This window comes from Tasmannia lanceolata, unplaced genomic scaffold, assembly GCF_043159265.1.
Source record: "Tasmannia lanceolata isolate RefF3 unplaced genomic scaffold, GAP_Taslan_0.1 ptg000006l, whole genome shotgun sequence".
In the NCBI taxonomy this organism is placed as follows: Eukaryota; Viridiplantae; Streptophyta; class Magnoliopsida; order Canellales; family Winteraceae; genus Tasmannia; species Tasmannia lanceolata.
The window spans coordinates 11,399,838-11,415,638 of record NW_027518683.1 but is presented as its reverse complement, the minus strand read 5'-3'; the positions used below and the strand labels follow the sequence as shown (position 1 = coordinate 11,415,638).

General features: G+C 38.8%; 1 protein-coding gene across 2 annotated transcripts in view; it reads left to right on the top strand.

Moving 5' to 3' along the window:
* The window catches only part of APC4 (Transducin/WD40 repeat-like superfamily protein), a 37,264-nt gene that overhangs the window by 9,606 nt on the left and 11,857 nt on the right, over positions 1-15,801 (top strand). For both annotated transcript variants that reach the window (XM_077382174.1, XM_077382175.1), the window contains exons 6-11: positions 1,764-1,844; positions 8,080-8,222; positions 9,770-9,930; positions 10,035-10,135; positions 10,213-10,287; positions 13,723-13,902. In XM_077382174.1, coding sequence (XP_077238289.1) covers positions 1,764-1,844; positions 8,080-8,222; positions 9,770-9,930; positions 10,035-10,135; positions 10,213-10,287; positions 13,723-13,902 — 741 coding nt within the window. The remainder of the gene's footprint in view (positions 1-1,763; positions 1,845-8,079; positions 8,223-9,769; positions 9,931-10,034; positions 10,136-10,212; positions 10,288-13,722; positions 13,903-15,801) is intronic.

The window sequence follows — 15,801 nt, the reverse complement described above, 5'->3', positions numbered from 1 at the left end:
TATGATCTTGTCTACTTGAACTGGAACCATATTTTAATTACATGTACCACACACTATGCTAACACACTTAGTAATTCATAATAATCTTAAGGGCAATGATAAATTCGCGCCATTTCTTTCTGTTTTTCGCCCTCCCTTTACCCAACTTTGCCGATTGTGAATTCACAACCGCTAATAATCTCTCTCTCTCTCTCTCTCTCTCTCTATATATATATATATATATATATATATATATATATATATATATATATATATAAGCATCCTTTTGTCGCGAAGAGAGCGGAGGTAGGTGTTGGTGGCAGAGAAGGCGTGCCTCAGCCTCACTGCAGCCGGCTGCTTCATGTATCGCCGAAGAGATACTTCGCATGGTGGAAACTAGCACATGAATGTAGCAAATCAAAGACCGACGTATCGCTCACATCAGAGACCAATTAGGCATACCTATATCATCACCTTCTCAATATGTTTATCTCAAGAGCTCATTTAAGATTCAGAGGCAAGGCCTGTTCTAGTAGTGGTTTGAACTGCGAATTAGAAGAATTTTCAAGACTACAATGGTCCGAACTGTGACTCAGAAGAATTTCCAAGAGTTTAAATGCCCACTGAATGAAAAAAAACCCATTTGAAGAGCATAGTGTACTGCTTGTAGAAGATGAATATGGTGGAAAATCTCTCACACCTGGCGAGAAGCAAGTGTTGGAGCTGGTCTCCTTTCTATACCCAGGATTACTTTCCAATTTATGGTAATGATATTGTTCCAAGAGTTTAAATGCCCACTGAATGAAAAAAACCCATTTGAAGAGCAGTGTACTAGTAGAAGATGAATATGGTGGAAAATCTCTCACACCTGGCGAGAAGCAAGTGTTGGAGCTGGTCTCCTTTCTATACCCATGATTACTTTCCAATTTATGGTAATGATATTGTTCACTGTAGCTGTAGCTCTCTAACAAACTATGAAAGAGAAGACTATAAGAGACTTTAATTAATCGATTAGGGATCCTCCATTTTTTCAAGTTACCCAAATCATCCATGGACTGCGGCATAGGGGAGCATGCACTTATGCAAGATTCTAGAACTACAAATACAAAGGAGAAAAAACATGCAAGAACATAAACCCAGAAAAGATAGTAATAAAACAGCAGAGAGAAGACATAAAAAAACAGAGATAAAGTGATTCTCAAAAAGACAAAAAAGTGTCCAATATTCCAAAAAACAAGACACAATGAAAGGAAGCAAAAAGAGGCCTTACTTGGGAGGCGATGTCGGCGGCCACGAAAATACAGCCGGCAGTGATGTTCTTTGTAAGAACGGGGTGTGCCTTGTTATATGTTGAGTCGACTTGTCCTGAATGTGAATTGCCACATGAGTTTGAAAATTTAACTGATGTCCCTTGATACATCTGGTATCCTTAATCAAAACTTCCTAAACATTGTCACTGGTTTCAATTTTTTCTCTCATTGTTGCTTAGGATGTCACGTAATTGTTCAGCTGTTGCCTGGCTCTATTCTTGTTTGAAAATTGGCGCTCTACATATAGCTTCTTGCAGATATTCATGTCCTTTCCTTGGAATCCATCTAAAATGATTTGATATTTAATGTCGATACATGATTCACAGTGTTGATATCTTTCCATAAGCTTTACTTGCCTATTAATTAAATATACTTAATTTGATCATTTTAACTTTTCAAGTTTGACAAATCATTATAATTACTTCTTTCTTCCTGTCCTGATGGTCAATTTTATTCATGAGGATGATGCACCAGAATATACACAAGTTCTCTATGTGTGCTCCATGTTTGGACAAAAACACTACGTATCAACGTATGAATGCTTCTATATACAAGGTATTCACTTAATCTCTATTTGATATTATTGTTTACTTAATCTCTTTTTATCTTTTCTTGGCAAAACACCGCCCATGACAATTAGAGGTTGTTATTGCTACAGTGAAGTGTATTTTGGCCACAGTAAAGTGTATGAGCTGTAAATTCACTTCCGTGTTTTTAGTTTAAATGAATAAATGCTTGATTACATTTGCCTGCTAACCAAACTATCCTTTGTACAAGGTTCTGTGTTGGTAATCTGCCTGTAAGGAGATTTTCTCATCCTAGTTAGCATGTTGTTAAACCTTTATTACTATAATTTTCTTATTTGTAGTCTTGTAAGGTGTTAACATAGTCTCTGATATGGTGTCGGCTGCTCCTGCGCCAGGGATTTATTTCTGGGTATCACTACTAGAGCTGTGTTTATATATATATATATATATATATATATATATATATATATATATATATATATATATATATATATATATTTGAAAGCGACATATATTTATTGATACCATGAAAGATACAATGGGGACAAGAAGTCCTTAGTAACATTACATAGCATCTATAAAGGCAAATCAGGGCATACCCTGACTTACCAAAGTATTATTGGGACTATCACTCCTGCACATTCAATGATCATTTACTCTTCAGATGAAACACTGTATATTCTCCAGAAGCACCCATTGCTCTTCCAGTGTTGGGACCCCCTCCCGAGCTTCCCACCAATCCGTTCTTTCTTCAAAAAACAAAATTAAAGTTCACCGAGTGTATCATCCATATAAACTATTACCTAAGATTCATTCTACTTCTTTTTCTATGTTTCAGCTCCCCAAAAAACCATCCATCAATTTTCCAAAACAAATTAACAAATTTAACCTTAGCATGATATGTTTCACATTCATTTTTCTCGTGATATTCTTTTCTTTCTTTTCCTGATCAATTGAAAGCATGATACTCAAGTGTGTCCAAACAATGACAAGGTCATAACCAGTTAAGCATTGAAACCATAATGGCAAATCATTAAGAAATTGCAATCCAGGCCTTCACTACTATTTTATTAGCTGGAGAGTGTTGCTTTTGATGAATATGGTGGATCTAGACAACAAAAAGAGAGGATAGAAGGCATTCTATCTCATTATATAATGGAAATGGCCACCATGGATGAAGAGAATCTCCGATCATCTGCATGATGACATTCGAAGATTTGTCACATGGTGTGTCTCAGTTTGTTGAGTAGCTTCATTCTATTTCCTAGCATTAGAAATTTGGTCTTGATCCCGTTTGTTTTCCTGCCTTCGTCATGAAAACAAAAATCACATGATTTTCATTAGAGAAAACTTACCTGCCATGGTTGCCCTTGCTGTGGCCTTTATAACTCAGCTAACCATTATATAGATCTATTTATTTGCCTCTAGGCATTGTAAGAGAGTAGCCCAATAATCCCCCCTTCAAAGGACAACCTTGCTATTGACATAAAGAATTATTCCTTAGTTGGCTCTTGTTGAATCGGAAAAGTTCACATGTTCCAAGAAATAACTGAGGAATTAGTGCTGTATATTTCCATCCCTTTAAGATAAGCATTCCTGCATTTTGTATCTGATCCAAAATAATGCCCATTAACCATTTCAAAACCGATGCATGATTCATTGTCTCAAGCTATAAAATACATACTTCTAGGTATGTTGCCAAGCCTGCTACGTTCCATCCCCAGGGCACATAATCTGATCCTTTCCTCATACTTGGTTTGAAGAGTCGCTATCTAAAGCCTTAGATCGCATTCTTTTTTTTTTTTTTTTGAGAATCGGTAACATTTCATTGAATTCCTAAGAGGTACATTAGAACGAGATGGCTTAAGAGACAAGGTGTCGCCGACGCGATACAGCCCTGGAGTACCTATAAATGCCCATTACATGAAAAATCAATCCCCAAAGTTGGTGATCCTCAGTTCCATGCCCAGTTTCCCCACACCCTCTTTGGCGAGCTTATCCACCTCCGCATTTGTTGACCGGAACATATGGGAAAATTGAGGACGGACGCTCCTACAACAATCCCGGATCTCCACAATGGTATATAATAGTCTCCACGAACCCAGTGCTGAGTTCTTTGTCCACGCTATGACATTAGATGAACCTACCTCCACTATCAATGGGAGAGATAAATGCTCCACAAACCACTTGATAAAAGAGCTTTTGCCTCTGCCTCGTTTGAGTCGCATATACCAGGAGGGCCGGAGAACGACATCCAAGTCCTCCCTTCTAAGTCACGGATCAGGCCTCCAATCTCTGCCGGCCCTGGTTTTCCTTTCGCACTGCCATTGAGATTGAGTTTTAATCAACCGGATGGAGAAGGTTTCCAGTGGGGAGCGGGGCGATTTTTTATTCCTCTCTCCCAAATGGAGGACCTCCAATTCGGAATGATCTCCGCCGACGAATATGGATACGCACAGCCTCTAGATTTGACTAATCGATCATGTCCACCTTAACATCTGACAATAACTTCCCAACACTCTTTTCTTTGTCATTGAAGAGCCTTCGGTTCCTTTCTTGCCACACATGCCACGTGATCACAAAAGGGACAAGGTTCCACAAAGCACGACCCATTTTTCCAAAAGGGCTACTAACCCAATGTAATATTGTTTTCTTAATAGATCAATGGAATACCCATGAGAAGCAAAAGCGTTAATAATCGCCCTCCATATATGAAAAGAAAAGGGGCAGAGGAGTAAGACATGGTCTAGGGATTCCTCTGCATCCTTACAAAGAATGCATTGGCTTACCAATGTGATGTGTCTTCTTTTGAGCCTGTTGAATGTGTTGATCCCTCTGTGTGCCACTGCCCACACCAAGGCCAACATCCGAGGGGATGCTGAAGACTGCCAAATGCATGAAAACTTAGATCCCTCCCATCTTCGCTGATGAGCTTGCGAAAAAAAAAATTAATGGACGGAAAAGGAGCCCAAAGTGTCTGGCGACCAAACTCGTCTGAGCTGAAGGGGGAGCAATACTGCGAGTGAAGAGGAGAAAGTAGCTGGGCTAGACTCTGAATCTCCTGGTCTTTAAGATTTCTTCTCAACTTAACACTCCATAGTCCATACCAGCCGATCTCCCCCCACTTCTATCCATATACTCTCATACCCTCGCCTCCCTGTCCGTAGCCAATAACTACAGAACTGGAAAGGCGCTACAAAGTCGAGCTTCTCCTATCCAACGGTCAACCCAAAAAGAGACTCCCCCCTCCCTGCCAACCCCACCCCACATGTAGCCTGACACATGGTCTTTAAGATTTCTTCTCAACTTAACACTCCATACCAGCCGGCCTCCCCCCACTTCTATCCATATAATCACATACCCTCACCTCCTTGTCCGCAGCAAATAAATACAGTGCAATGTTGGAAAGGTGCTACAAAGTCGAGCTTCTCCTATCCAATGGTCAAGCCAAAAACGAACCCCCCCCCAAAACCCACGTGTGGCCTAACACATGGTTCAAAAAAACTTCTTGAGGTGCATATCGACTCCCATGCTCCCGATCCCTTTCCTGAAGGCTGGTCCTTGCACTCCTAATCTCCCCATCCGCTCCAATACTTTTTCCAAATTATTTTAGCTGCTCTTCACGTCTTTTTTTTATTTGAATGGCATTCTTCACTTCTCTACCTTCCCATAGAAAGCCTCATTGAATTCTCTCTATTCTCTTCCCCACCTTGGCTAGAATTTTCAAGAGGGACATGAAATACACGGGCATGTAAGCCATAGCCGCCTTTATCAACGTGACAACGTGATTCGTCCCTCTAGCGACAAGTATTGTATCTTCCATGCCGATAGCTTTTTTTCCAATTCTCTCGATCACCACATCCCATTGGTGAGCACTGGGCTTCTTGATCCCCAATGGCAAGCCGAGTTCTCATGCCTGCACCCTAGTAGCTTTGCATGTTCTTCCGCCTTTTTTCCTTCCATATTGACACCCGCTAGCAAGCTCTTGTGGAAATTAATTTTCAGCCCCGACACCATTTCAAACCATCTGAAGATCCTCCCGAGGTTAGAGTGGCATTTTGGTTCTCTTGAAGGAAAATTATCATATCATCTGCAAATTGTAGATGCGAAATGGGAGGGCAATTTTTACTTATCACCATTCCGCTAATGAACTCTGCTCTTGTGATGAGAAGGCAATGAGCCTCGGCCACCATAATGAAGAGATATGGAGACAATGTCCCCCTTGTTTGGTACCCCTTTAGCTCTTGAAAAACCCCACATGCGATCCATTAAATAATATTGAGAACGATGCCGTAGATAGGCTTTCTTTGGCCCAGGATCCCCAGAGGGCCTCGAATCCCATCCTTTCCTGGGAGAAGTCTAAAAACCTCCAGTCCACATGATCATAGGCCTTCTCCGTGTCAATCCTCACAGTAATTCCGCTTTCTCCGCTTCTGGCTCTTGTATCTAAGAGTTTATTGGCAATGAGGATCCCATCCAATATCTGTCTCCCCATCACGAAAGCTTCCTGATACTTAGATATTATATCCTCCATGACCATCTTTACTCTCCTAGCAAGAATCTTTGCTAGGATCTTGTACATACTGTGCACCAGGCTCAGGCTGATCGGTCTGATTTGTCTTGATTTCCCCTCCTCCCTCCTTTTTTGGGATGAGGGTGATGAAAGTCTTATTCATTTCCTTCACTAATTTGCCTCTCGAATGGAATTCCGACAAGAAAACTAGGATACCTGCCTTAACTACATCCCAGTATCTTTGGTAGAACGCCATAGGGAAACTGTCAGGTCTTGTGGCTTTGTCCTTCGACATACTGAAGATGGCTGATCGCACCTCTTCTTTGGAGAATTATCTCTCCAACTAGGTGGATTGCTCTTGCTGTAGTCTTCTAAGCTTTAAGCACTCTAGTCTAGGCCTCCAAGCCACCTCCTATGAATAGAGGAAAAAGAAGAATTGCACAATTTCGCCCTCTAGTCTAGGCCTCCAGGCCACCCCAGATCAGCATTCATGACCACCTGTCACGGTGTTTATAAGATTGTTAAACTAAAATCTCCTAGGCCATTGATCCCAAAACAACTATCGGCCTTGGGCTTATGGACAGCAAGTTTTGGCAGAGTAGTTGCCCCTATTTAATAAATTGACATAAATAAACCAACAATTTGGCATAGTTTCCTTAAACAAAACGATGGACAATTGGAGAAAGAGGGGGATATCTTCCTTCAAATGTCAATATGAGACTAAAATAGCTCGACTACTCTCCGATCCAATGCTTTCTTTAATCAAGCAACAAAGGAAGCATTAAAGTGTTAGTTGATCAGTGTAAACAGTATAACTCCTCCATTGGCGTCATCAAATATGTTTCTGGAAACTTCAAGCACTTCTTGAAAATCCAGTGAGAAATTGTTTGTCCAGGGACCTGGCCCCCCTAGAGTGAGAAAATTGTTTGCCTCACTTCCTTTAAGATATGAGTCTCCATTTTGATTTGCTTATTGAGACCTACAGATTCTTAGAATCTAGCCATGGCTAGGTTTGTATTGGTACTCAAAGCCATTTGCTTGGGCTTCATTCTCCCTCTAACCATAGGAGGACAATGGAAGAAGGCCATGTTTCTATCACCCTTTGCAAGCAGGTCTTATGGAGACCTACAAATTCTTAGTATCTAGCCATGGCTAGGTTTGTATTGGTACTCAAGGCCATTCACTGCCAACTCTTGCATGGTCTTCATTCCCCCCCTAACCACAGTAGGACAGTGGAAGAAGGCCATGTTTCTATCACCCTTTGCAAGCAGGGTTTCCCTTGATCTTTGTGTACGGAATGTCTCTTCTTGCCAAAGCACCTAGACTAATCTTGCGTAAACCTAGACCTGTGGATATGGTCTGTAGGTGGAAGCTCTTGTGAATGTAGCCAATAATATTGTTCTACATGGATGTCTAATATGGTAGTAATACGGTGAATATATTTTGGCTCTAGGCCCTATGAAAATCAAGAACTTACAATATTTCATTGCCCATATAATAACTTTGTAGTATTATGCCAATAATGGGATGTTGCCAATGAAAAGCACGAACAATTTGGGAACTAGGGAAGAAAATCAGTAAATTCGGGTAATCATACTGCATATTATTGAAATGATATCAAAATGAATAGCAATTTGCATTGAACCTCCGTGTAGATGTGATTCCTTTTATCAGTTTTAGATAGTTATGCTGAATCCAAATTCTCATAGAGCAAGTTGACCTTATGTTGATGGGTGGGTCTTGTTACCAGGTAGCCTTGTCAAAAAATCTCTGTGAGTTGATTGTACTCAGCTTTGGAGAACTGGTTGAACTGAAAGGCAATTCTTCACAGAAACATGATTCTTCAGGTGGATTACATTGTTTACTTCTTGATACTTCTATATTTCGGAACAGGTGGGCAACTCTAATGTTCCTCATACTTTGAAAGATAATTTGATGATTTATAATTCATTATTTTTGCAACTCTAATGTTCTCATACTTTGAGATAATTTGATGATCTCTATTTCATTATTTTTATTGAAATTGTATGTTTCTTGATTATTGCATAACTTTTCATCCTGTTGGAGATCAAGTAGGAGATGTATGTAACTTTATTTGTGTAGGGGTTATTTCGTCATTCTGGTAACTTGACATATTAAGGGTAGACTAAGCATTCTTTTGTTCTTTTGGTATATATAAATGCAAATTCATCTTTGGACTAAAGCATTGGTTGTTCTATACTTTAAAGAGAGTATCAAAGCCTAGTGTCCAGGGTTTCCTTATTCAGAGTGAGAGATGCTTGTTTTACTGTTGCAACTAGGATTAGTCATCTTGTGCTCTTCATTTTCCTCCTGAAAAGAGGACACAGGTTTCATCTCGTGGCATTTTAATTTCCCTTGAGATGATCCTCACCAATACTCAAGCCAAAGTTGCTCCCATATGTGAAGGAGATCTACTCCATTGATCCTGATAGTATTGGCTTCTGAAATCACATGTAAATCTCTCATGTGAAAAGTTAATCCTTGAAAACTGGACAAAATGAAGGCTTCCAGAATGACTTGTCAGAGTATATGCTTATGCTGTTCGAGGATCCACTGAAATGTTGATTAGATAACTGATGTCGGGTGTGATGACTGTAAAATTGCGCATTGAAATTCATCCGAGGTTTCTATTTCACCAACTGCCTACAAAACTTCGCCAGTTCCATTTGCAATAATTTAGGTAGATTGGTCTTTTATTGTCCTGTTATCTATCTATTTCATACTTTTTTCCTGCAGTTTCCGTTGGTGCAATCTGCCCCCCTCTTCAATAGTGTGATTATTTGTTAATCCATTTAGTTAGCGATCTCTTGAACCTCTCCGTTTCTCTTAACTAGAAAATTGCTTTGTTATTTCTGCCTGATTTTTCCCAAGGATTATATTGTGTTTCTTTTTATCTTGGTGATATTTCTTTGCTTTCATTTGGGTCACTGTTTATGACTTATTACTATGTGCTTGGAAAAAACGGTCTTCAGTTTCCAATTTTAATGCAGCTTTGGAAAATTTGAAGAATGTCTAATCAAGTTTAGCATATCTATAACACAATTAAGTATCAGGTATCCTTTTTAAAGAAAATGTTACATACTTCCAAGTGCTAATACTTGGTCAATTCGATCCTTTGTTCTTAATCAGCTTTGATTTTCCTAATAGACCCGAGTTCGAATCCCCCGGGTTTACCCAATGCATGTGGTTTATGGGTGATTGCATGCATCCATAGGGATTATTCCTTCCCTAAATCGGGTGGGGATACCCTATGTCATAAAAAAAAACTAAGCTTTGATGTTCCTCTTGATATTTAAGCAGTTCGATTCTGTTGGTCATGCATTAAGTTCTAAATGTATCATGTATGTTGATTTTGATCTCATTGAAGTTTTTACTATGAACTCTTTTCAATTCAGTCCATGTCTATACACTTTTCATAGGAAAAATGAGCTCCATCAGGTGGCACAACAAGCTTCGAATATCGAGGATTTAATTGAGGTTGTACGTGCTTCACTATCACTGATGTATAAGCAATGGTCTGACGCTATGCATACATTTCATGAGAAGTTTGACTTGCTACCTCCCTTGATTATTGACCATGGTAGCTACCGATACCTTGACCTTATTAGATCAGAGAATAATTTGTGCTGTTTATTATTTATTATAGTTTATTTACTAGTCTTTTGCTATTCTCTTTCCTAATAGGGCTGCAATCGAGCCCTCAAGAAGAGTTCCTGAGCCTTCTATTTGGTGCCCGGACAAGTCCACCAGTCCATCAGTTTCTAGTCAGCTCTCTGGGTGAAATGGTATTATCAAGCTTTGTGAACTTTGTTACTGTTGGATTGGAGATCTATTTTATACAATGTGTATTTGTTTTGAACAGGGTCTGAAGCGTGTGGCAAAGGCTGTTGATAGTGCTGGCAAAGAGCTCCACCTTATCATTTGTGAGCATCTCCAGGTGCATATTTTGGTTTGATATCTTCAGCAGAGTTGCCATGAAAGTTAAATGGTGTACTGGTACCGATGTTGTCAAAATCTCCCCTAAACCCCAAACCCTAAACCCTAAGCTCTAAACTACTAGTACCGATGTAGTCAAAATACATATACTTCATATTCATAATTCTGTAGTCTGTTCTTGAAGATAAACATTGTTCTTGCAATTAATGTTTTTGTTTGGAAAGTGATATATCCCCTTTTCATTACTTGAGACACCCTGCTGCAGTGTACGTTGGCAATCAAATCCGTTGAATCCTTCCCATGTGAAGTACAACAGCCCCTTTTTAGTCACAGATACACTGCAGCAGGGTGTCCCAAGTAATGAAAAGGGGGGATATATCACTTCCCTTTTCTTTATGTTGGAACTGAGAGTAGCAAAGTTATAGCAAATATTTTTTGTCCAGGTTTACTCGTGCTAAAAATTTCAAAGCAATGTCTATGGAAATTTGAAAATGTTTTAAGAACTTGAATCAATTCCGCATCTAACGAATCAATCTGGCTTAGACCTCTTGAATTCTGGTCGTCCAAACTTCATCTAATTTTCTGAGTCTGAGAATGAATGGTAACAGGGAGATTTGTTGTTTTCCCTGGTCGTATGTGTTTTATTTTTTCCTTTGATTTCTAAATGCTGCAACACTAAAGAGATGCCACACAATTTCCCAACCTCGTCTCTCTGTATGAGATGAGAAAATGAGATAATTTTTTTAGGATTCCTCTTATATCACTCAACTTTCAAGAATATCACATGTTTATTCTTATTAAAATGCAGTCCCAATTGTTGCAAATGGGAATTCTGACTTATATTCACAAAAAATCATATTCCCCTACCAAGCAATGCATTTTCCATGTTGGGAGGATAAAGAGGGATGAAGTTTCGTATAGTTTAACATATATATATATATATATATATATATATATATATATATATATATATATATAATTTGTGGTGTATTGGTAAGTGTGCACATTGTCTTGAGTCTTCACCAAGAATGCCTTAACGAGTTTTTTTTTCCAATTTCGAGTTTTAAAGATTGTTCTGAAGGGTTCAATACTCCATACGCTAAGGATGCAGTTTTCCAACTCTACCATGGGACTTGGTACAAATAATGTGGTTCAGTCCATATGTATCTCTACTGGTTGAAGTTGGCTGCCTTGTCTATGGTTCTTTTGGTTTGTGGTGTGCATAGTGCTGTTTCTGTACTATTATTTACTAGGCAAAGGAATATACACCTAGGGCTGCAAATGAGCCGAGCCGAGCCAAACATTGGGGTGTTCGTGCTCGGCTCGCTTAGTTTGAGGCTCGGCTCGTGTTCGTGACGAGCTTTTTTTTGGGCCCTCGGCTCGCCAAAATTCAACAAAGCTCGAGCTCGGCTCGTTTAGTAGACGAACGAGCCCGAGCCGAGCTTTTAATGAGCGGAGCCGAGCCAGGCTCAAGCTTGGTTGGGTTCGGGTTCAGCTCGTTTAGTATACACATCAAATAAATACCATTAAGTAATATATATATATATATATATATATATATGAGGAAAGTTTTTCTAGTCGGCCGACTAGAGAAGCTTCTCTAGTTCGCCGACCAAAAAACACAGTATGCCCACATTATTTGGATAATCCAAAACATTCATTTGATAGGCCCTGGCATAGATTGGGTCTGCACAAAAAATCAGCTACATAGGATCATCCTAAACCTTTGATTTGTGGAGTTTATACGCGTCCATTTTAACCTCCATAAATCGAAGGGTTAGGATGATCCTATGGAGATGATTTTTTAGGCACATCCTATCTATGTCAGGGCCCATCAAATGAATGCTTTGGATCATCAAAACAACGTGGAGTCACTGTGTTTTTAACCTCCACTGTCCATTTTTAACCTCCACAAATCGAAGGGCTAGGATGATCCTATGGAGCTCATTTTTTGGGCACACCCTATCTATGATAGGGCCCATCAAATGAATCCTTTGGATCATCCAAACAACATGGGCCCACTGTGTTTTTGGTCGGCGGACTAGATAAGCTTCTCTAGTCGGCCAACTAGAAAAACTTTCCTCACACACACACACACACACACACACACACACACACACACACATATATATATATATATATATAAATATAGCGAACATAATCCAAGCTTTAAAGCTCGGTTCGGCTTTATGAACTGAGCCTAAAAAGTTCACGAGCTTGTCCAAGCCAAACTATACAATGCTCAAGTTCGGCTCGTTTAGTAAACAAACGAGCCCGAGCTGAGCTTTTAATGAGCCAAACCCAAACATGTTCGTGACCCGGCTCAGTTCATTTGCAGCCCTATATACACCGATGGTTCTTCTCAAGATTGTTTTGCATGATTTATGAAAATTTGGTATTGTTACCCACATGATTTTTGGGTTTTAGTTTTGAAAGAAGTAGGTCAAACCATAGTTGCCGGAAATTCCTTGGACAAGTGGGAAACCCGTTTCCCCTAAAATGCGTTTCTCACGGTTGGGAAGCTCGTTTCCCCTAAAATGAGGGAAATACGTTTTGGAAGCGTTTCCAAAATATGATACAAAATTGGAGAAATATTTCTAAAACACATGGGGAACATATGGAAAACTTATGTAAATAATGTGTAAACGTGTGATAAACGTATGCAACACTAGTAGAAACGCATATGAAACGTGTAGGAAACATATGAGGAACTTACAAAAATAATTGTGGAAAAAAACATCATTTCCTAAGACGTTTCTCGTACGATTTTCTATTATTTCTTGTTTCTCGTTTCCCTTGTTAATTTTTTCACGCATTTCCCGTTTCCGTTTCCCACCCTTGTAACTATGGGTCAAACTATGTGGTAAATTTTTGGGTTTTACTTTTGAAAGATGTTTGTAGCATTTTTCATAACCTGAGTTTATGATTTGTTTTCTTATCTTGGTTACTTTGGATCCAATGTGTCATAATCTTTGTAGTGGTTGGCATAATAGTGTTGATGAAACTGAAAAATCATACTTTTTTCCTGCAATTGACTATCTCTGGTTGCCTCCATAAAAGTCCAGTACTCAACAAGTTCTCTCTACATCAATACTCTATATCTGTTCAAAAGAAAAATTGTGTCATACCAAAAATATATATTAGGTGCTCATTTTTGGCTTGTTTGTTTCCAGTGAATACCCTTGCGTGTGAGAATATGTTTTAAGCTGTTATTGTGAGTAACTATACATTCACTGGGAATCTTAGTTGGGGTCATCTTACTTAATTATCGATTCTGCTAAATTTTTAGTAGATATCTATTCAACTTGTTATATGAAAAAATTGTGCATTAGTTATCTTCATATTTTTCTTCTTGCTCATTTGGTGATTTGAACTTTTGTTAAAATTATAGTTTTACTCTGCCGATAGATTAATATTTTGGATCTCTATTTTGTAGCCTGCTGTAGAAATTCTTGGATTTAGAATTGGGGAGCTAAAAGGCCTTTCAAGATGGCGTGCACGCTATCAGAGTATTGGACTGGATGAGAAGCTTATCAATGATGCGACAGAAAAGGCTGGTATGTTGCTTGTACAAGTTGAACGGTTTTTGAGGGTGCTAGCAGGTGTCACACATCAGGTATGCTTGGGACCTTCTTACAGTTTTATTTGTTGTATGCCATTTATTCAATGTATGTCTGAAAAGTGGACAGTGTATATAATATATGTGTACATATTATTGTTGAGATAAGTCATAAGTGCACATATGAGTGTAGTTTGGTCATTTAATTTTTTTGGGGGGGAGGGGAGGTGTCTATCTTCATTATTTCCTTCATAATAGCAACGGAAACATGATTAATCATAAGACATTCAGTTTTTCATTGATTGTCTGATACCTTATGTTGTCTTGAGCTATTGAATAGGTTTCAGATCTGCAGTACATCAAAATGATTCTCCAAAGGCCGAATAGCTTCTGTAGGATTTTTTTTCAATACTTGTATTTTTCCTTTTTTTTTATCTAAGCGATTGCCGATCTTTCAGAAAAAATCTAAATGGTTGCTAGAGTGTTTGCTATTAGAATCTACAGTGATTGCTAGTAGACAGCTACAGTGACTATTACAATAACTTCTGCATTACCACATCATATCTGTTCACGTTTTTTCAGGTCTGTATTTTGATTTATCATGATTGTTAGGAAGTTTTATATGTCTTTTAAGCCTGTTTTGAAGAGCTCAAACTGAAATGTTTTGCCTTTAGTGCATGGTGTGAATTTTCCCATTTCAATTGTTTCCGTCACCGCTGCTTTTTCTTCCGAAAATTCTAATCAGTTCAATTTTTGCTTTTGATTTCTTGTACTATTTGAGAGTGATTCTGGAAACGTTACTTGATCTGCTTTCTCTCTGGCTTGTCTTTGACCATCACTTGCAGTTGCAATTAGGGGTGTGCATGAGCCAAGTTCAGCTTTTGAGCTTTACCCTTGGAATTGGGCTGGGCTTCGACTAAACTATTCAGAGGTTGGGCCCTGGATTGGCTCGTGGCTTACGTATTTGGTGATGATTTCAGATCTTATTTTAATGATTTACATTAACTTTAAAAAGTATACTTTTTGGACATTTCTAGTGAAGATTTTTGTTGTTGGACATAGGGTATGACTTTGTCCAGGTTGCGTTGATCTTTTTATAAAAGAGTGAATTAAATTTAACCAGAACCCATCCTGATTTCGGGATAAAAGCTCAATCCAAATCCCCCAAAATCGACCTGAGTTGCACCACTACCACCCCAAAATCGACCTGAGTTGGTAATGATAACTATGCTTAAGAATATTGATTTGTCTGGGTTGCTAAATTCATCGAACTGCCAATTGAGATGAATTTGGCCAGGTTAAAAAATGCTAAGGAAACATGGGGCAGGGAGTTCAAGTAGACTCTTTGGTAGTTAAAATATAGAGCAAGGGTTTTGACATTTTGACAGAGAATATTATCGTAAACATTTTTTCTATTTGAGTGCTTTTATATGCCGTCGTATTGTGCTATGGCCTATTAAGGTTTCTTGCCATGAAGGTCACTCCATTCAATTTTATCAGTTTTGGTTGGTTATTGGGATCAGCTTGCACTCATGGAGACCCAATTACTTTTTGAAGGTGCACCAACTAAACTATTCAATACCCCGTCAAGCTCATGTATAAATATCACTTATGCCTAGCTTTCATAAAATTGTATGAAAAGTTTTACAATTAACCCCTTTAGTCAGGATTTCTGCAAGTTGATCTCATGTCCTCATAAAAGGAGTACAAATAAGGCTGATAGTTAGCTTCTCCTTGATGAAATGTCTGTCAAGTGTCAACCGCAATATGCTTTATGCCTTTATCTTTTTGTGGTGAAGAGGGTTATAAGCGATGTTGATGGCTGTCTTATTTTCACAACAAAGTCTCAGGACCTTGTTGATCAACACCTAACTCCTGAATGATGATTTTTAACCACAACAACTCACAAACCCAATGAGTCATAGCTCTGAACCGGGCGACACCGAGTTGCTCCTT